Source organism: Natator depressus, chromosome 9, assembly GCF_965152275.1.
Source record: "Natator depressus isolate rNatDep1 chromosome 9, rNatDep2.hap1, whole genome shotgun sequence".
NCBI classification, from domain to species: domain Eukaryota; kingdom Metazoa; phylum Chordata; order Testudines; family Cheloniidae; genus Natator; species Natator depressus.
Window position 1 is genome coordinate 91,916,161 of NC_134242.1, and position 20,940 is coordinate 91,937,100.

The following is a 20,940-nucleotide window of genomic DNA, read 5'->3' on the forward strand; positions in this document are numbered from 1 at the left end:
TAATGCTTACCAGTTAACCAGTTAACATTACATCCCTACTCTCGACCCCAGTCAGCCATGGAGTAACCAGGCCTTGAGGTGGAGTACTGCAAGGGTGGGGTGACAGATGCCTCCTGCATCCTGGGATAGGGGAGGTACCAAGGGAAGGGTTCGAGGCAGTTTCATTGCCATCTGACACAGGTATGGGAACCATGTCTGTCTGGGCCACGTGGGCACAATGAGAATGACCCTGGAATAGTCCTGCCTGATCTTGTGAATGACTTGGCTTAGGAGTGGAGTCAGAGGAAATGCATACATCAGTGGCGCCATTTTATGAGGAGAGTGTTGCCTAGGAAGTGGTGTCCCAGTCCTGCTCTGGAGAAATATTATGGGCATTTGGCATTCTGAGCTGTTGCAAATAGGTCTATGGTGGGGAACCCCCATAGTTTGAATATCAATTTGAGAATTCCAGGATCCATCTCCCACTCGTGGGTTTGTGAGAAATCCCTGCTTAGTAGATCCGCTGTTGTATTCCGACATTCTAGCATATAAGATGCCGATCTCTATGTTGTTGGTAATGCACCAATTCCAAAGGCGTATTGCCTCTGTACATAGGGAGTATGATTGTGCTCCCTCTTGGCAGCTTATATAAAACATGCATGATATATTGTCCATCAGGATCTTGATGGCATTGTTCTTGATTAGAGGGAGAAAGTTGTCGCATGCATTTCAGACAGCCCATAGCTCTAGTAAATTTATGTGCAGGTTGGACTCTGCTGGGGACCAGTGGCCTTGGATCATATTGTTGAGTAGATGTGCCCCACAACCTTTTAGGGAAATGTCTGTCGTGATTGTTGTGGTTGGAGTTCTTTGTTGGAAAGGGACTCTTGATCAGACGTTCTTTGGTTGTGCCCACCATGTTAACCACTTTGGTTCTTGCACAGATGTTCTTTGGTTGTGTCCACCACTTTTACTCTGCATGGCACTGTGAGGAGTCTGTTGAGAGTGTCTGTGCGGTATATATACACACTGTTCAAAGCCAGGCCTGCAAGCATCTCAGGTGGATTCTGGAATGTTTTACAACAAACATTGTCGCTGACGTATGTCCCAAGAGTTGTAACCATGTTCGAGCGGATGTTTGTGGGCTGCACATCACCACTGAAATTAGGTTGACTAGAGCGAGGAAGCATTACTGGGGTAATATTGCTGTTGCTGTAAGACACTCGAGGTAGGCTCCTATGAATTCCAACTTTTGGACAGGAACCAGTGTGGCCTTTTGTACATTCATTTGCAACCCTAGGTCTGTGAACAGGGTTATCATGCTCTCAGTGGCCTTTATTGCTTCTTGTTGCATTTGTGCCCTTATAAGGCAGTCATCTAAGTATGGAAATATCAGTCCTTGTCTGAGGAGGCGAGCTGTAACGACAGTGAGGACTTTTGAAAAAACCCTTGAGGCAGTGGAAAGGCCGAAGGGTAGCACTCTGTATTGGAAATGCTGTTTCCCTAGGGTGAATCTCAAGTATCTTCTGTGTGACGGATGGATGGTGATATGAGAAAAATCGCCCTGAAGGTCAAGGGCTGAGAGCCAATCTCCTTTCTCTAATGCCGGAATTATTGTGGTTAGAGTCACCATTGTGAAAATGTCATGTCCTCACAAATTTGTTGAGTTTTCGTTAATCCAGCATGGGTCTCCATCTGCTGGTCTTTCTGAGTTAGAAAGTAATGTGAATCAAAACCTATAATGGTATGGGTTCAACGGCACCTAATCGTACGAGGTGGTTTTTTCCTGTTGTAACAGGTGCTCGTAAGAGGGGTCCCTTAAGAGGGACGGGGAAGGAGAGTGGATAGGTAGGAGAGAAATAAAGGGATGGAGTAGCCCTTCTGGATAATCTCTAAAACCCATTTGTCTGTTGCGATGGTGTTCCAGACTGGGCAGTATGGTGACAAATGGTCTCCGAACGGGTGGGGGAAGGTTTCTGGTTCCAGATTCAGAGTGTGGAAGCCTCGTGCCCTCGACCACACCTTCAAAATGACTGTTTAGAGATGGACTGTTGAAACATCAAAAGCTGATCGTGGTTCTGCCGACGTCTGTTTTGTCTTTGGTACGCTGTTGGTCGTACTGTCTTTGGGGCTGAGAGAATTGCGTAGACTGGAATCTCCGATTAGAAAACCTGCTCTGTTTCTTTTTGTTTGCAGATACATAAATGTCAAGGGTTTTTAAGGTCGCCCTTGAGTCTCTTAGAGTGTGTAATGAAACTGGTTTTGTCTGAAAATAGTTTCTGTTCCTCCAAAGGTAAGTCCTCGACTGTTGCCTGGAGCTCCCTTGGGAACCCGGAGAGGCGGAGCCACGAGGCATGGCGCATGACCACGGATGTCACGATGGATCATGGTGCCGTGTCTGCAGAGACAAGGGAAGCCTGGAGGGCCGTCCTCAGGATGAGACCCCCTTCAGAAAGATTTGCCTTGTACTGTTCTTTTTTGTCAACTGGTAAATTTTCAATAAAAGTTGATATTTTGGCAAACAAATTGTGCACATATATATTTGGCCAGCAGGGCAGCATGATTGGCTTTGAGGAACTGAAGTGTAGCGGAGGAATAAGCTTTCTGCCTGAAAAGATGTAGCCTTTTCCAATCCTTATCATATGGGGTCATTTAGGAGTGGTGTTTCCCCCTTTGATTGACCGCCTCCATCACTAAGGAGTTTGGTGCGGAATGTGTGAATAAAAATTCCTTTTGCTGGCACATATTTTTTTGTCAGACCTCTTCCATGAGAGTAGTGCAGTAACTGGAGTCTGCCAGATGATTTTTTCAGGCTTCATAATAGCATCATTTATCGGCAGGGCTATCTTTGCCGATGGGGATGCCTGGAATATGTCCATGAGCTTATGCTGGGCTCCTGGTAGCTGTGCCAACAAAATGTCTACAGATTCAGCAACCCTTCTGAAGAGGTCCTGAAAGGATTTGAAATCATCCCCCGTAGTAGGGGATCATGGCATTATGGTTCTGTCTGAAAATGAGAAGTGAGTAGACAGTGAAGTGTTATGTTCGGCTGTGTCCTCAAGTTCCTCAGTATCCTCCTCTTGTGGTTCCGACGGTGCCGGGACAGTTGGTGAAGGGGACCAGGTTGTTCTGGACCTAGGCGGGCTAGGGGCCCTGTGGTTTTGGGCCCTATACATTGCCCATGGATTCCAGTATGACCAGTTAGGTGGGAATGGTATGGGGGGAGGTGCCCATGGGTGACCATACCATCCTCGTACATCTGCATCTGGTTGGTGATGAGATGGTCATGGCTTGGGTGAGGAGTGGCAAGGAGTGCGTATTGTTGCATCATCCTTTTCGTCCTCATCACTGGAGACAGGAGGGGCTGATCTGCAGGGAGTAGTCAGCTGGCTTGGTACCAATCTGGTTGGGTTGCCTTCGATTCGGAGTAGAAGAGATTTAGGTGCCGAGTTCATTATCAGGTCCACATGCCTCATGAATTGCTGCGGTACCGTGAGGCTCGGTGCTGGAGATGGCATAGTGGATGGCCTAGGAGCATGAGTTGAAGCTGCTGGTGCCGAGGATTTATAGCTGTGCAGCACAGGTACAGCAGGTGGCGCCATTGTACTGCTCAGTGCCAAGATCAATTTTGGCTCCATGGGTGCCACGCTGGAAGGTTTCACTTCAGTATGTGAACCTGCATTAGAGCTTGCCCACATAGGATCTTTAGCTCGTCGGAAACTCTTGGTGCCAGACGTTCCTGGTGTCTCGCAGTCTGATGCTCTCGGTGCCATAGGTACCGGGGCAGATCCTTCAGTAGGAGATCGCTTTCGTTTGGGCGATTCTTGGTGCGGGGATATCTGTGACTGCTTTTTTGTAGTCTTTCTAGGAGTAGGCTCCTTGGCAGTTGTTGGAGCAAAGCCCGTCAGAGGCTGCCACTGGCGACTTTTGGTCAGGGGGGTGACCTGGACTCAGGGTCGCTGGCTGGCCTGAGGGATTTCTCCATCATGAGGCGCTTCAGTTGGAGATCCCTGGCTTTTCTTGTCTTGGTTGTCAGCTTTCTGCACCTTTGAGTAATGTGTGTCTTGCCGAGGAAGCGCACACTGAGTGTGGCTGTCAGAGAGCGGTATGGAGAGTCTGCAAGTCAGGCAGCGTTTAAAACCAGGTAGCCTGGCATGCCTGAGTTGGTCTCAAAGAAAAAAATGGGGTAATCCCTGTTTGATGCTAAGGCCGTATGCTTGCTGGAGAGACAGGGGAGGTAGAAGGGGAAAAATTTTTTTTCCCCAATGAAATTAGAGTAGGGCAAGGGGATAGGGAAGCTTACTACAACTAAGATAACATTACCACTATGAATTATCTACTATACATTTTTTCTGAAGTAGGAGAGCAATTCTGCTGATTGCTCCGACTCAAGCCAAAAGCGGTAGAGAAGGAACTGGGGGGTGGTTGGCTGCGCACTGCTATGTAATCACTGGGCGCGTGTCTGAGATGGCTACAGCACGTGTGTGGCCCAACCGGGCACTGCTACCACAAATCTCCGATTACGAGCGCAGGGCATCAAGACACTTAAATGGAGCAACCACATGGACACTCCTCAAAGAACAACAGATATTCATGGGGAGGTAGTATGCTATTTATCTGAACCAAAATATTCTTTTTCATGTGGAATGTGTGTAACAAAGTAGTACAAAGCTGGCACAGCAAGTCTGATTAAGATAAAATTATTCTAATTTTGGTGGTCACTATTAAAGTTATGATTAGATAAAGTAACTGGAGATTACAATTTTCTCATCACATCACCAGGGGGCAGAGTTAAGACTAAGTACATTAACTGTGAATTCTCTTTTCATATGTTTAGGTTTCTTGTAAATTTAATTTTAGCTATGGATGCATGAGTGTACACATTTTATGCAGGAGATAGACAGCAGACGTGAGAATCCCCCTTCTCGCTCCCAGCCTCTCTGCAAAATGCAGGAAGGGAAACATTCTGGCTTCTTCTTTCCAACCCTGTATCTGGAGGCACTGATGAAATAATTCACAGGCTTCTGATAAGCCATAACATGGCTAATAAAAATGTTAACTTGCATAAAATAAAGTGACAAGTAATCTTTGGTGCCGTGCGCTAGAACTTAGCTGAGATATTTTCTCCTATGAGCCATGGACCCTCAGCTATAAAAATAAATTCTTTTCTTTGGAATAGTATTAATGAACTGATTCTGTCCTTAGTAATACATAAATGAGGGACTGCCAGTCTGGAGCATATAACCCAATAAGTACTCCCAGTCTGTGCCAGCACCAGTGGGCCCATTGTGAAAAAACTGCCGAATTAAGTTCAAGACCTTATAAATACTTAAGGATAGACAACCCACACAGAGGTTCTGTTACTGTAACCGAGTCATTCCCTTCTACTGCAGACAAGAAAAACTTTAGCTGATTGAAGTCATGAAGACAGGCGTCAAGATCAATTGCTTGTAATGTAAATACTAGCATGGGTATAATCAGTGCAGAATCCCAGGGCATTCACAAGGTATTTCAAACAGTGGCAACTACTCATTGTGAAGAACCCTAAAAGATTACTCAGGAGATAAAAGCAAGCTACAAAGCTTGTTTAATATCCCCCTAAGTTACTGAAAATGAGTAAATTTCCAAAGAATTTAAGGATGGTTTCAGTTCAAATCACTCCTGATTTAGGGAGATGGGTTTCCAGGGGAGTCACCTGCCAGATAATAGGTGAAACAAAGCATAGCAATTAGAAAGCCTTAGGGTACATCTTCACTACCCGCCGGATCAGTGGGTACTGACTGATCTATCGGGGATCGATTTATTGTGTCTTGTCTAGACGCGATAAATCCATCCCCGAATCGACGCCTGTACTCCACCTCGGCAGGAGGAGTAAGCGGAGTCGACGGGGAAGCCACCACTGTCAACTCACCGCCGTGAGGACAGCCAGGTAAGTCGAACTAAGATACTTCGACTTCAGCTACGCAAATAGCTGCCTGAGGGATTTCTCCATCAGCAAACAGCATAGCTGAAGTTGCATATCTTAGTTCGAACCCCCCCCACCCCCCCCCACAGTGTATCCCAGGCCTTAGAAACCAAAGCCAATGCCTGCATTCTGTGTGTGTGTGTTATCACTGACAGGTTAGAAGGAGAGGCAAGTTCATAATTTGTCACTGGTTTATCAGTTTGGTAACTATTTTTAACTTACATGCCCATCACATCAGATGGGTAAATTTATTTAAGTCCAAATAATTAAGAACAAAACTAGTAAGTTTATTTTGTTATCCTAGCACACCTATGCTCTGATCTAGTACCATCCTCAAACCACAAAAACAGATGATTCAACTTGACTCTCTCAGAGTCTGGAATATTTTCAAGTGTGATTATATTTCACTCTCCAATTGAGAAAGAGTAATTAATTTATATTACATTGCCATTCTGGTTGCCCAGTAATTGATACTCCACAGTAAAATAACAATTGACTTAAAATAGCATTAAAGATCATAAAAACTGCCAGTTGTGGCTTTCGGCAGTGCATCTCTCCACCTGTAGTGGCCTTTAACTTTTAGAAAGTATAAGAACTGAAATCCTTTCAAACTTCTGTTTCAATACGTATAATACTGTCACAACAGGAAGACAAGTATTTACTCACACAGGGTGCCAGACCAACTCTACTCTCTTAAAGAGACTTAGAATTTTTTTTTTTAAATTAACTGAACATTGCTTCTGTATTCTAGGCAGAACCTCTACACCCTAATCTTTGACATCACTGAAGGATTCTGCAGCGGGCAGACTTAAACCTACATTATTTTGTCCCGGTATTTCTGGGAGGACTACGAACTGCACGTAATCATACACCATGTATGTAATGTACTACAAAGATAAGACACCTACAGCATCACTACTTCAAAACAAGACCTGTGGCTTTTCTTTATATAATCACAGAAGTTATGAAATGTTGTCATGTAATTTGTGAACGTCGTTTTGGAATCACTGTATAAGAATGAGAACCCAAAACTGCTTTTAAAGCTTTAAAAATGAACTGAAATGTTACCCTACAAAATATAAATAAAAGCTATGGTATCCGAAGTCTAATCAAGTATGCATGTAGGCTACATTACAAACAGTTTAAAAACAAGAGAACTTAGAAGATGAAATGATTCTTACCTGCCTAGATTTGATCTCAGGTTTCTGTGTTTCCCCTGTTACAGTTGATGACACAACTAACACCTAAAGCAGTGTAAGGAATGCAAGTGTTAGTGATGTGGTTATCTATAAACAGGAGATACACAGAACTCTGAACTCAGGACTTGGCAGGTAAAAGCCTTTCAATTCACCTTTAACAGCTGTATTTTGGATTTGAAAATCATATGCAAATAAGCTTTTTCAAGCTAAAAATGTACTAAATGTGGTCATAGTTACTCTCTTGCTTGAATTTTGAAGCTTCAATGGGACCTTATTTTTATATTTTATGCATCAGCCACACAGTAATGCCATTAAAGTTAAGGATGGAATTTTAGCTTGGAATAAAATATTGACCCTTTTGTTCATCCAAACAATCCAAAACTTCACACTGTAAGAAGATTTTGTTACCAGAAGTAAAATGTGAAATATATAAAATTTAAAATTACAAGTGAAACTTTTAATTCTAAATGCTGGAGGTGGCTATCTTGAGTTGCAGTCAGATGAAAAACTGATATTGCATTTAAATATTTTCATTCCATTAAATAATTGTTCAAGCACTATTAAAGCAGGTTAGAAATTGGGCTACTGCTTCTTCCGTAACAATTTTGCTATGCTAGTGTCAGAACTGTCTCAACTTTTCAGCAAGAATGTTCAAATTAAAAAAAAAAAAAAAAAGATTTCACATCTTATTCTTAGTAGTAAAGGTTCCTTACGTGGTAAATTTTTAGATGCTAGGTAAATAAATGAGGGTTTAAACTGAAAAAAAAAACCTATGCTTTTCCTTTTGAAATTTGGGATGAAATCTTCATATTTTTAAAATATGGGTATTTTTGTGGTATAAATTTCCTTTGCCTGCCACCCCCTCTTCCACAAAAGTCCAATTTTCAAGTTATGCAGTTCAAGGCTTCATTGAGACCCTATATCAGGTCAAAAGTCTGTTTTAAATGTAAACAGAGTTTTACGCATTCTTCTTATAGCAGATCTGGTATACACCACTATACCAACTGTCCAAATATTTTTTAAAAATACATATTAGCTGTTGTGAGCTCATAATCTAATACCTGCAGTAAAGGATTTATAATGAAAGTGCAACCAGACTTAACTATTGCATCAAAAATATTAACATAAAAATGAACGGTGAAGATGTTCAAGATATCAAATTTAAAGCAAATTATTGAGTGTGAAAATAGGTTTATATGTATATTTCTGGGATATCATTACACTGTGAAACCTGTATTAATGCTTCTAACAGAAATAAAAAATGATTTTAAAAAGGTGAATTTATGCATCACCAAGTTAGAAGACTTGGACAAAAGATTACCAATAGTGATAGGTCATAAAAACCTGCACCAATATGTGAAAATTTCCCTTTCAACTCCAGTGAGGAAAAATAAGCTCCATCAGAAAAAACACATTAATTGTATACTCTCTTACCACCAAGAACTTATTTTACTGCTGGATATAGCAACATCACCACCAATTAACAGAGACAGAACACATTTATTATAAACATACCTCTTCTTGTGGAATATTTTTATCGTTTTCAGCTTCAATTCTCACTCTCACAACACCCGATTTGTCCACTATCTCTTGAATCAGTTTTCCATTTTTTCCTATTACTTTTCCTACAGAAAGAGTATACAGAACATTCCACCTTAGGCTTCTTCCCCAAAATCTGAAAATATTACTATACAGTAGTTTAGTAGTAGAATTTAATACCAATACAAAGGGCTTGCCAACACCAACCTAACAGTTTATGACCAAAATTTAGTCAATGAGCCATGAACTAAAATGTCTGAGTAACCTAATACATAAATTTTGGTAACCACTCCAAAGCAGCCATATCATCCTATAGGTAAACAGTATTTAATTAAGGAAGTTTAGAAATATTTAGATAGGAGTATTTGATAAACAGAAAAACAAGGAAAACTAAGAGAACAAAGGAAATTCAATCACAAAAACCCTACATTTGTGGAATATGACTATTTAGTCTTACTGCTACATATCTTAGTCAAAGTGAAAGTTCATGCTGTTTTACATTCTCATTTTTCTTGCTTCTGCGGACTTAATTTAAAATTTTTAAATTGCATACAAATATATGCTGGGGCTGAATGCAAATTTTCTCCTTTTACAATACTACAAGTTTACCAATGGCAAAAGTGGTTAAACAAGCAAAGAAAATTTGATTTGCTAGGTCTTCAAAATTTTAGTCACTATTAAGTTATATTTTTTGATATCAGAGAGGAAAGTTCAGATGGCAAGACTGATCAAATCCTCAGAAGCAAGTTTTGTTTTGATATATGTTTGGCAAGATATTTCTGTTATCAGAAAGTAATTTTTTAAAAGACAGTTGGAAAGAACTATTCAGAATTAGTCTTACACAAAAGCTTTATAACCAAAAATGTGTATCTCAGATAAACTGGAGGAACAGAAATGTATCCAAGGAAATGGAAGTTTTAATTTGAAAATACTTAAAGCTAATTAAAAAACAGTGGAAACAATCATTTAATGCTGCTCTTATAACTAAAATAAGAAAATAATAAACTAGATCTCCAAAGCCAGGCTAGTGATGCTGTTTTATAAAAAATAATTAAAAAGTTACCTACTGTTAGCCAGAATATTTAAAATTTTAATTAAAAAAAGATTAATGCAAATGAGATATTGTGTGTAACAAACAAAAGATGAGAATCTTTAACAGAAAACAGCCTTAGAATTTAACTCTATTTGTTAAATACATTCAAGACACGAGTTTTAAAAATAAGAGCAAAAAATATTCAATCCAAGACAACTATTTATTTGTATTGCTGGTCAGATTTTATCCAGCAAGAACAAGCTGATTAAAACCCACTTTTACTCACACAGGACATAGTACATATCTGACAACAAAATGGAAATTTTGCTAATATTTTCTTAAATTCCTAGATATTCATGAGAGCCAGGTTTTTACATTACATGCAGGTTATACATCAATTTTTATCTTAATTCAGCCCAAGTATTACTTATAAGTAATGATAATTTTAGGCTGATTTTCATATTCTCCAGTTTAATTTGAAAATATTCAGAGAAAGCTGGACACAAGTATAGCCAATTTGTTGTTCTTGACCACAATGATTGCTCTAGGCTCATTACCAGCCAAGTGAGTCAAAAGCTTCTTTTGAATACTTTAATATTTTATTTAATCTGTTATAAATGTTAACAAGTTACCGGTAAATATAATAGATGCATATGAAGAGAGCTACAAAAAAAATCTTATTGGACAAATTACATATTTCCAAACACTATAATAAACAAAGTAATTCAAAATGCAACTGCTTATTTCAACAACTAATAAAATGCTAATCTTCCCCCCTCCTCTAAAAATTCAACAATATATATTATTAATCAGTATGAAACAGACTTGCATGATGAAATGGAATCTATACTTCAATCTTTAGAATTCACATAGTCCTTAAGCAGGCAGGTTGTTTTCATGTGGACTTAAACTTTTAAGAAACAGTTACTATAAAATCTTAGTTTAAAATTAAATTTATAGTCTAAAAAAAGTTACAAAAATATTACTACATATAATTATATTTTACAAATAATTTGAGTGCTGACAGCAGTTTTTAACCTAGACTGAAAATTTTAGTTTTCTGTCAAGCTACTGGTAATCTAAATGTGTACTTTGAAAGAGAGGGAAAAAAAAGGAATGCTAGTGTTCCTCCAAGTATCACTTATTTTGGATATATATTAATAGGTACATTAACAAATGTATATTCTTTCTGTGGGAACTAGGTCAAGAAACAAGATGTGAAGTAAAGAGATTGCTCAAATATAAAATGTAGTTTATTTTTAAAATATTTTTATTTTTAAAGTCCTGAACACATGGAGCAGGAATCAATTAAAAATCCAAAATTAAATTCAGTCAGTCGATCTACCCCTTCTGCTTATCATTAGTGAGAACTACGGTTGCAAGAAATTCACAGTAACATTTATTAAATCAATTAAACAGATGAGTAACATCCTGGTACTTGTCTAAAATCTCACAAGATTCAGACCATGCCACTTCAGTATTGCTTCCAAAATCTCCTCAATATGCAATGAAGATGTCTGCCTTTACAAAGATTGGTACACATATGTATCTCCAAAAACATATACCGTACATACTTGTTCATTAGCCCATTTGTTTATGAGCCTACCCCCCAAGATGGATAGGTAAAAACAGTGAAAACTGTATGACCCTTTCATAAGCCAACCCTGTATTTCAGGGGCTCGCAAACTTTGGCTCCCGGCCCGTCAGGGTAAGCCGCTGGCAGGTCGGGACATTTTGTTTACCTGGGAACGGCGAACCGCAGCCACAGGGAGCTGAGGGGCTCCAGGTCTGCAGACACTCCAGGTAAACAAAACGATAATGTATTAGATATTCAATTGAATGATTTCATAGAGTTTAAAATCATCAAATTCTGGTGTAGACCCGTTTATAAGCCGACCCCCGCTCTTTGATGCGTCACATTTTTACCAAAAATATTCGACTCATGAATGAGTATATATGGTACTCTTGTTATCTGCTACTTAAACTCATTCCAGCTAGCAAGCAAACCTAGATGACATTTTTCTGTTGGTTTACAGACGTTGATATTGCTGAATTATTTTCAATATGCTATTTTTTAACGGGGGGTTGATACATGTTTTAGAGTCTTGACACTTTTTATTGGAAAACTGCTGTTAGATGCTGGATCTTTTGCTAGTCCCACTGCTGCCCCTATATAAAAGCTTCACAGGTAAAGGGCAATAGGAAAGGTAAGCGTAGCAGGAAGTTCTGTGAAAAAGCCATTTAGTGTGTTGCATCGCAGAAGCCATATTTCTCAACACAGTCCAAGACATGCATGGATAGCCGTGACAATCTAGAAAGCAGCCTCTTTTTGTCAGCCGTTTCCTGGTTAGCAAGCTCCTTTTTGGTTCAGAATCCCGAAACAAGGGACAAGGCATATTAAAGTAACTGAATGAGTAATTGTAAACAAAGGCTCTCCGTTAACTATCAATCTGCAAAGAGGTCTGATTTGTCCTACAATGGATTTTCACAATTGCAATCAAAAAGTGACTGTGGGAGAGTCATAGTCCCTTGTGACTCACTGGATTGCTTTAGCCAGGGTTTCTCAACCTAATTTCTAGTCAACTTATGTACACTGAGGGCAAGTGAATCAGGATTCAGTTTCTCAGCAAAACCAATACATTTTAATAAAACTTTCTACAAGATTCTGTAGAGAGCTGAAAACTTCTCTGCAATAAAAGAGTAACAAAAACCCAATCACAAAACAAAAAAGCAAGCATCTCCAACATGTTAGATTGCCCTCCTTGTATTGTTTCTAAAAGTTAAAACAATTCTCAACTAATATTTTTCTACCATTTCAGAGCTAAACACCAAAACTGACATACCTACTAGGTTTCTTGGTACTTGTATAACATCTTCAGCAAATTCTAGGTAGCTTCTTGCCTTTTTCACTGCATCTTGATCCTAAGAAATAGGAAAAAAACATAAAAGGGGTTCTGTGTTTTCCAAGAGCATGTTAGTTTTATTAAATTTTATTATTTGTCTGGAAGCTTACCTCTCCATAAATATGGAATGTGCAGGTGTCTTCATCAAGATCAATAGCAGTGACACCAGGTACTTTTCTGGCTTGCTGAATATTAGCACCATGAGTGCCAATGGCCAGACCCATTAGGTCTTCACGTACAACAAACTGTTCATGAAATCGCGATGCAAGCTGCCTTGAGCTCTAAAGAAAGAATGCATTCCTAGTTAACTCTGATTTTTAAAAAAGTATAGCAATTTACATTGATTTAGGTAACCAGACACATATGTAGGCTACCTCCCTACTTTCCACATCAGTTAATTTCTAAAGTTCAAGGAGAAACTGCCAAACATGTACAATTAAAAAAACCAGACAAACTGACTGAAGCCTTCACCAAATTTTGAGCTAAGAAGGGTAGGGATGGTAATCCCAAAGATAAGGAGAAAAAGAAAAATCACAGTTAAGTCTTCTTTTCTCCAAAAATACATCTCTCTGCATGTATAATAATCCTAAAATAAATCTAGATACTGGTACTATCAGAAATTATATATATTTGAAGTTGCCTTATAAATGGTTTGCATCTATCAAATGTGTCACTCAGTGGTAGAAAGTGGAATCTAATTGCTTAATTGTCATTTTCAGATGCAGGTAAGAAATCAGAGAGAGAGGACGTTTTTACAAGATAGTAAAGTTGAAAGATGAGCTACTCTGGGGTTACAGAAACCTGCTCCCCTCCCCCCCACCCCCCCAAAAAAAACAGAAAAAGTGCCCCCATGAAAATATGAGAAAAAAAATGTTAATTGCTCAAACAGTCCCCAGCTTCAAAGTTACGACTATGACAAAATGAACTATATGGATACATACTGTCCACAAAGAGCAAAAATGAAGAATCAGTTTCTATGTAAGACAATGCAAAAATAGATGAGTTTGCAGAATTGAACAAGAATTCGACAGATGACAAAAGCCCTCGGGATTTTGGTACCGTAATCACTAGGGCGCGGTCAAGCAATTAAAAAAATTAATCACACTGTCAAACAATAATTGAATACCATTTATTTAAATATTTTTGGATGTTTTCTACATTTTTAAATATACTGATTTCAATTACAACACAATACAAAGTGTACAGTGCTCACGTTATATTTATTTTTGATTATGAGTATTTGCACTGTAAAAAGACAATATATTTCATTTCACTTAATACAAATACTGTAATGCAATCTCTATCATGAAAGTTGAACTTACAAATATAGAATTACACTTCTGCCCCGACATAACGTAGGTTTGCATACAACATGGTAAAACTCTGACACGCTGCTCTGAGCTTTACCATGAGTGTTAAGGGTGACGGGCCGGGGGTTGGTTAAGGGGCAGAGGGTCTCGGGCTCCCCCCAACCAGGGTCTGGGAAGCAGAAGCTGTGTGTGTGGGGGGGGGGGCACTTTTGGGGGCCCCGCAATCCCAGAGTGGCCCAGGGGATTAGCGGGGGGCTGGGAGCAGCCCGCTCCGCTTCCCTCGCCCCAACCGTGTTGCTCGGGGGAGGGGGCTTAGGGGAAGGGATTCCCCCCCACACTCACTGACAGTGGCGGAAGCCGAGCAGCCTGGCCCCAGCCCGTTCCACTCCGCCAGCTCCCAGCCGCAGGACCTTTCCCAATCCCCCACCCTCAGCGACACGGCTGGGGCCAGGGCAAGGAAAGTGGAGCGGGCTGGGCCCAAGCCGCTCCGCTTCCCGCCGCCCGTGAGTATGGAGGGCGTCCTTTCCACAACCTCCCTGCACTCACTGGCAGTGAAAAGCGGAGCGCTGCGACTGGGAGGTGGCAGAATGGAGCGGGCTGGGGCTGCATTGCTCCGCTTCCCGCCGCTGCCGGTGAGTGAGTGCCTGTCAGGGGGCAGGGGGTGTGGATAGGGGTCAGAGCAGTCAGGGGACAGGGGTCTCTGGAGGGGGCAGTCAGGGAACAAGGGGGCCAAAGCAAGTTCGATATAAATGCGGTATCATCTATAACGCGGTGAGATTTTTTGTCTCCCGAGGACCACGTTATATCGGGGTAGAGGTGTATGTACAAAAATACTGCATTCAAAAATAAAATGTAACATTTTAGAGCTTGTATGTCCACTCAGTCCTACTTTTTCAGCCAATCGCTCAGACAAACAAGTTTGTTTACATTTGCAGGAGATAATGCTGCCTGCTTCTGTTTACAATGTCACCTGGAAGTGAGAACAGGCATTCTCATGGCACTGTTATAGCTGTCGTCACAAGATATTTACGTGCCAGACGCTCATGCTTCAACCACCATTCCAAGGGACACGCATCCATGTTGATGATGGGTTCTGCTCAAAAACCATCCAAATGATGGTGCGGACTGACGCATGTTCATTTTCATTATCTAAGTCAGATGCCACCAGCAGAGAGTTGGTTTTCTTTTTCTTTCAGGTTCTGTTTCCGCATTGGATTGTTACTCTTTTAAGAATTCTCAAAGCATGCTCCCTACTTCGTCCCTCTCAGATTTTGGAAGGCACTTCTGATTCTTAAATCTTGGGTTGAGTGCTGTAGCTATTTTTACCAATTTCACATCCGAGACTGCCGTAACATGAAATATATGGCAGAATGCGGGTAAAACAGAGCAGGGGACGTACAATTCTCCCCCAAGGAGTTCAGTCACAAATTTAATTAACGCATTTTTTTTTAATGAGCGTCATCAGCATGGAAGCATGTCATCTGGAATGGTGGCCAAAGCATGAAGGGGCATACGAATGTTTAGCATATCTGGCACGTAAATACCTTGCAACGCTGGCGACAAAAGTACCATGCAAATGCCTGTTCTCACTTTCTGGTGTAAATAAGAAGAGGGCAGCATTATCACCTGTAAATGTAAACAAACTTGTTTGTCTGAGCTATTAGCTGAAGAAGGAGGAGGACTGAGTGGACTTGTTTCAGAGTAGCAGCCGTGTTAGTCTGTATCCATAAAAAGAAAAGGAGTACTTGTGGCACCTTAGAGACTAACAAATTTATTACAGCATAAGCTTTCGTGAGCTACAGCTCACTTCATTGGATGAGTGGACTTGCAAGCTCTAAAATTTTACATTGCTTTATTTTTGAATGCAGTATTTTTGTACATAATTATGTATTTGTAAGTTCAACTTTCAAGATAAAGAGATTGCATTACAGTACTTGTATTAGGTGAACTGAAAAATACTATTTCTTCTGTTTATCATTTTTACAGTGCAAATATTTGTAATCAAAATATACATTTTGATTTCAATTACAACACAGAATACAAGATATATATGAAAGTGTAGAAAAACATCCAAAATATTTAATCAATTTCAATTGGTAGTCTCTTGTTTAACAGTGCGATTAAAATTGCGATTAATTTTTTTAAATCAAAATTAATTTTTTTGAGTTAATCACATGAGTTAACTGCGATTAATCGACAGCCCTAGTAATCACCCATAGCACTTCCGCAGATAAAGTCCAAACTTAGAGTAAAGAGCTGAGTGGTGCAATAGAGAATGTGAATGAGAATGTGACAATCATGTACCCTTAACAAGATAAAATGTGCACCCTGTCTCAGCAGGGCAGTAATGATGATTCTGTAGGCCAAATGGGGCCTACACCTGTGCAGTGCAACTGACTTCAGATTAACTACTGTTACATCTTTGCATGTCCCATTAGTTTTAAATGCAGCTATACAAGTGTAACTATTGGCATAAAATGGTCTGCAGAATTTTTTTAACTGGAGATTTTGCACAAATTAAAACTAAAAATCAACTTTCAGCTCTGAAGGCAAGTTTGCAGGACTGGGACTCAGGAAAACTCATTTTGATTAGTAAAACTGAGCAAATCTGAGCTCAAATCATTGAAGTACAATAACCCCAATGAAACTTACAAATCTCCTTCCAGGGTAGAACTGCATTTTAAAAGATTATATATTAAAAAAGCACTGTTTTGCTCTGTGACTGGGGTAACAATATATAAGGTGTAATTAAGGAAATATCAATGGAATCAGAAAAGTTACATGGCATCCTTCTTACAAAAACTTATTTTCAAAGAATAAAATATTGACTGACAACTATCCATTACAAAGACTTCTCATGCCTTATAAAAAAATACAGATGTAATTAATTATCTTATGAGAGAGAGCTCTGCTGAAGAGTGACTGAGTGGTACAATGCCCAAGTCTTGCATTACTGCAAGCATAGTTTTTAGGCACATGCAAAAAGTGCATTTTTTTTTTTGGTCATGTTTATTATGAGGAACACACATCTTCACTAGTGAAATTATCAAATTTAAGTGAATTGTTGCAAGTATTCAATTGCAGTTATGATAAAAACTAAATTTAAAATTTCAACTAAGAACAGTAAAAACAACAAGGAAGTTTTGCAATTAGATCATTCAGCATTTAATTCAACCTACCGCACAGAGGACAATTCTTAGGTAAAATTATGCACTATCCCCAAATGTCCGGGTGTAACAGAGCTAGTGAGAGTGGTAGCTAGCTTACAAAAAAAAAATCTGATTTATTTGATGACTGATAACTGCACAACAATTTTGCATTTTAGTTCCTTTGTTCTCTGATGATAGAACAAATAAATACAAAATACGTAAAAAATCCAACAACAAAACTTGCTAGCCCATGAAAGTATATGTAGGAGGAAATTCGTTTTGGAAATAAAAACTGTCCCTTCACAATTTCTACCAATAGTAAATTGGCTTGGTGATCTCCTGCGGTTCACTGAATTAGTCATATTAGCATATGATGGATCTTTAAGACAAATACGAAACAAATGAAACAGTTATTATTCTTTATACATCAGTTTATTTTGAATTACTACCATGTTAATGGAAGTGTACATAAGTAGCAATCCACAAAAAAACCCCTCCCAAATATCTATGATAAAAAACTGTTTTAAGTAAGCACTTCCAAGAGATAGGATATGTAAAAATGGCAAAAAAAAATGCATGGAAAAAGATACATTCTGGTCACTTAAAATCATTTAAGCCATTTAAAAAAAATAAACTGTTGATAGATATCACAGCCAAGTTTCATCCCACTATACTACAGCTATAGATTTATCCCACTATTATAGTGGATTCTCAACTGTTTTCCATCCAGGACCCCAAATCCATTCATGGTTTCTTGTCAGGATTCACTGAAATTCCCCAATCCTTTGAGGTTGCAAAGAGCTTCAGAACTGAAGTAACAAGAGCCAATGGCTGGTTTTGAGTGGAAGCTGAAGGATGTCAGTGATAGCTGGTGTATGTCAGGAGGAGAGAGAATTAAGTTTAGGAACAAGGTGTTTCTGCTTCCTATCCATACAGTTATTAGCTCTGGGGAAGTAACACTTCAAGAGGCTGTGTCCTGAAGCACCACTTCCCCAGGACTTCACATTGCACGGGACAGAGAAAAAGAATGGTGCAGTGGGGCTCAGGGAAGATCAGCAGGACGGTGAGAGTGAGCTGCTCTTTTCTTAACTCATGGCTTGGTGCTAGTGCCTTCAAAATTGTACTACTCTTAGTTTCTCAACCTGTGGGATGTAACTCAACAGCAACATTCGTGTAATTCACTTGAGTTGTGAAGTCCTGCACTATAATATGTTTCATTAAGCTAAAATGAGAAATTAAAACCTCTGAAAATATAGGCTCTAACATAATAGAACAGAGGTGCCATTTCCCAATATGAAATGTGACATAGTAATAATCGTACTTGACACACAGTTCTTGTCAGTACATCTCAAAATTCTTTACAAATATGGATATTATCTTTGATTTACACTTAGGAAAGTAAGGAAAAAGTTCATTCTACTATACAGCGAAGTATGTATTTGCTTGCCCACTCTTTTCCCACGTACAAACACAAGTGAGCTTTCCAGCCACTCAACACACTCTTGAATCATAAGAATACAGTATGTCATATTTTTTGTATGTTGATTTGTGAACATTGTATCTACCGACTATAAATACTATCCCCTTTGCTTGGCCAACATCAGTAGTCTCATCACTCCCTTCATTTTCTTCTCCAATTCATTGTTGTGCTCTCTTTTATACCACACTCTAAAGCCCTTCATATTCCAGACTCCCACCCTAAACATTTTAAAACCTCATATGTAAACCTGTTTTTTCTATAAAAGAAAAGGAGTACTTGTGGCACTTTAGAGACTAACCAATTTATTTGAGCATAAGCTTTCATGAGCTACAGCTCACTTCATCGGATGCATAAAGTGGAAAACACAGTGAGGAGATTTATATACACGCAGACCATGAAAAAATACACATTGTAAGGAGAGTGATCACTTAAGATGAGCTATTACCAGCAGGAGAGTGGGGTGGGGGGAGAGAAAACCTTTTGAAGTGATAATCAAGGTGGGCCATTTCCAGCACATTTCCAGGAGTTAACAAGAACCTCTGAGGAACAGTTTGGGAGGGGGAATATTCTCCCCCCCCCAGACCTTCTTGTTAACTCCTGGAAATGGCCCACCTTGATTATCACTTCAAAAGGTTTTCTCTCCCCCCACCCCACTCTCCTGCTGGTAATAGCTCATCTTAAGTGATCACTCTCCTTACAATGTGTATTTTTTCATGGTCTGTGTGTATATAAATCTCCTCACTGTATTTTCCACTTTATGCATCCAATGAAGTGAGCTGCAGCTCACGAAAGCTTATGCTCAAATAAATTTGTTAGTCTCTAAGGTACCACAAGTACTCCTTTTCTTTTTGCGAATACAGACTAACACGGCTGCTACTCTGAAACCTGTTTTTTCTATGAGGGCTACAAACATTCACCCACATCAATGCCATGCTATAGCCACAGCCACCTATATTTAAAAACAAACATTCTAAATTATCACAGATCTCTGGATTCCCCAGCATAGTGTTCTCAAATCTTGGCATTTTAGGGTCCAATCCTATGAAGCAATTATTCACTCCTACACATACCCCTGCTGACTCCAGTGGGACCAGATGCAAGATTAGACCCTTAAATTGTAAACTGCTCTGTCAGGGACTACATCTCTACCTGCACCTGGTAGAACACTGAGAATACTGGTACTTAATTATACCACCACCCATGTAAAAAACTCCTGCCAGCTATAAATGCACAAGTGTTTTCAGTACAGTATTCAGGTTATCTGATGGAGAAACAGATAACATACCTCTAGCTGTTTACTAGCTTCTTCATTCCTCAATATCAGAGATAACTTGGTGCGAAGACTTCGAAAGTGCATATCAATCAGCATATTTGCTCGCTTTGTTGTTACTTCATTGATGGACTACATTATTGATAAAAAAACAAAACAGTTGATAAATCCACTGTTCAAACAAACCCTTACAATAGGTAGTTAGGGAAATAGTACTTACCAAAATGATAAGCTGATAGTTTTCAGAATCATATATTACAGAAAATGCTCCAACTGCCTTTTTGAAGTCTTTGTGTGCAGACTCTTTGGCACACCTAAGAATAAAAATGTTACATATTTACAGAATGTTTATTTGATGTATTTGTGGCTCAACCATAAAATGTATCATCTTTGAAACTATTAATAGTAAAATATTTTCTTTGTAGAACACAAGGGTAGTTCTGTAAGTATGCTAAGTTAATATCTGAAAACTATAATTCCACTGGCACAAGTAGATATGGTAACCAGCACCTTTAAAGAAAATATGTGAATAAAAAGCTAGTTCAAATCTTCTGTGTGAAGAATCTGAACTTAAAGATACTCCTTTCTTCTGAAAAGGATGTAGACAATCTTTGGGGGAGGGGAGGTGGGAAACAAAGGGGAAGGCAGAACTTCCTTTCTGATTCAAATATAGAAAATAGTAAAAGGAGATATTCCAACTGTTTTTCCAGGCATGCATGCATGCGTAATTTCTGAAGATGCTAAGCAAGATTAAAAGATTAGTGTTCCAAGTATTTTTTTGGTCTTCACAAGTGTGGGTATGTGCACACTAAACTTGTTTAAAGGATAATATATTTCTATTAAATGAACATTACTGATAGTTGATGATAGAAATATAATTTTTTCTTTAAAGAAAAAATTAAGTAACTATTATTAATTCTAGCGGTTATAGTAGATTTAAGACTTAACACTTTGGATCCAATTCATTCACATATCAATAAAGGCTTCCCACACAATGACTCGTAACAACCATCAGAAAGTGTCATTAGAACCTTGAAACGTAGGTCATTCTTTTGGTCTTATGTAAAATATATTTTTCTTCTGCATTTCTGAATGTTAAGTTTTGTCATTTAC

At 39.1% G+C, this 20,940-nt stretch overlaps 1 protein-coding gene across 3 annotated transcripts in view; it reads right to left on the reverse strand.

Annotated features, from left to right (window-relative positions):
* FMR1 (fragile X messenger ribonucleoprotein 1) overlaps positions 1-20,940 on the reverse strand; it is a 57,240-nt gene that overhangs the window by 19,872 nt on the left and 16,428 nt on the right. For 2 of the 3 annotated variants that reach the window (XM_074962636.1, XM_074962638.1), the window contains exons 6-11: positions 20,048-20,141; positions 19,843-19,959; positions 12,729-12,899; positions 12,559-12,637; positions 8,659-8,768; positions 7,126-7,188 (exon numbers count right to left, since the gene is read on the reverse strand). In XM_074962636.1, coding sequence (XP_074818737.1) covers positions 7,126-7,188; positions 8,659-8,768; positions 12,559-12,637; positions 12,729-12,899; positions 19,843-19,959; positions 20,048-20,141 — 634 coding nt within the window. The remainder of the gene's footprint in view (positions 1-7,125; positions 7,189-8,658; positions 8,769-12,558; positions 12,638-12,728; positions 12,900-19,842; positions 19,960-20,047; positions 20,142-20,940) is intronic. The other variant, XM_074962637.1, reaches the window with a different exon arrangement.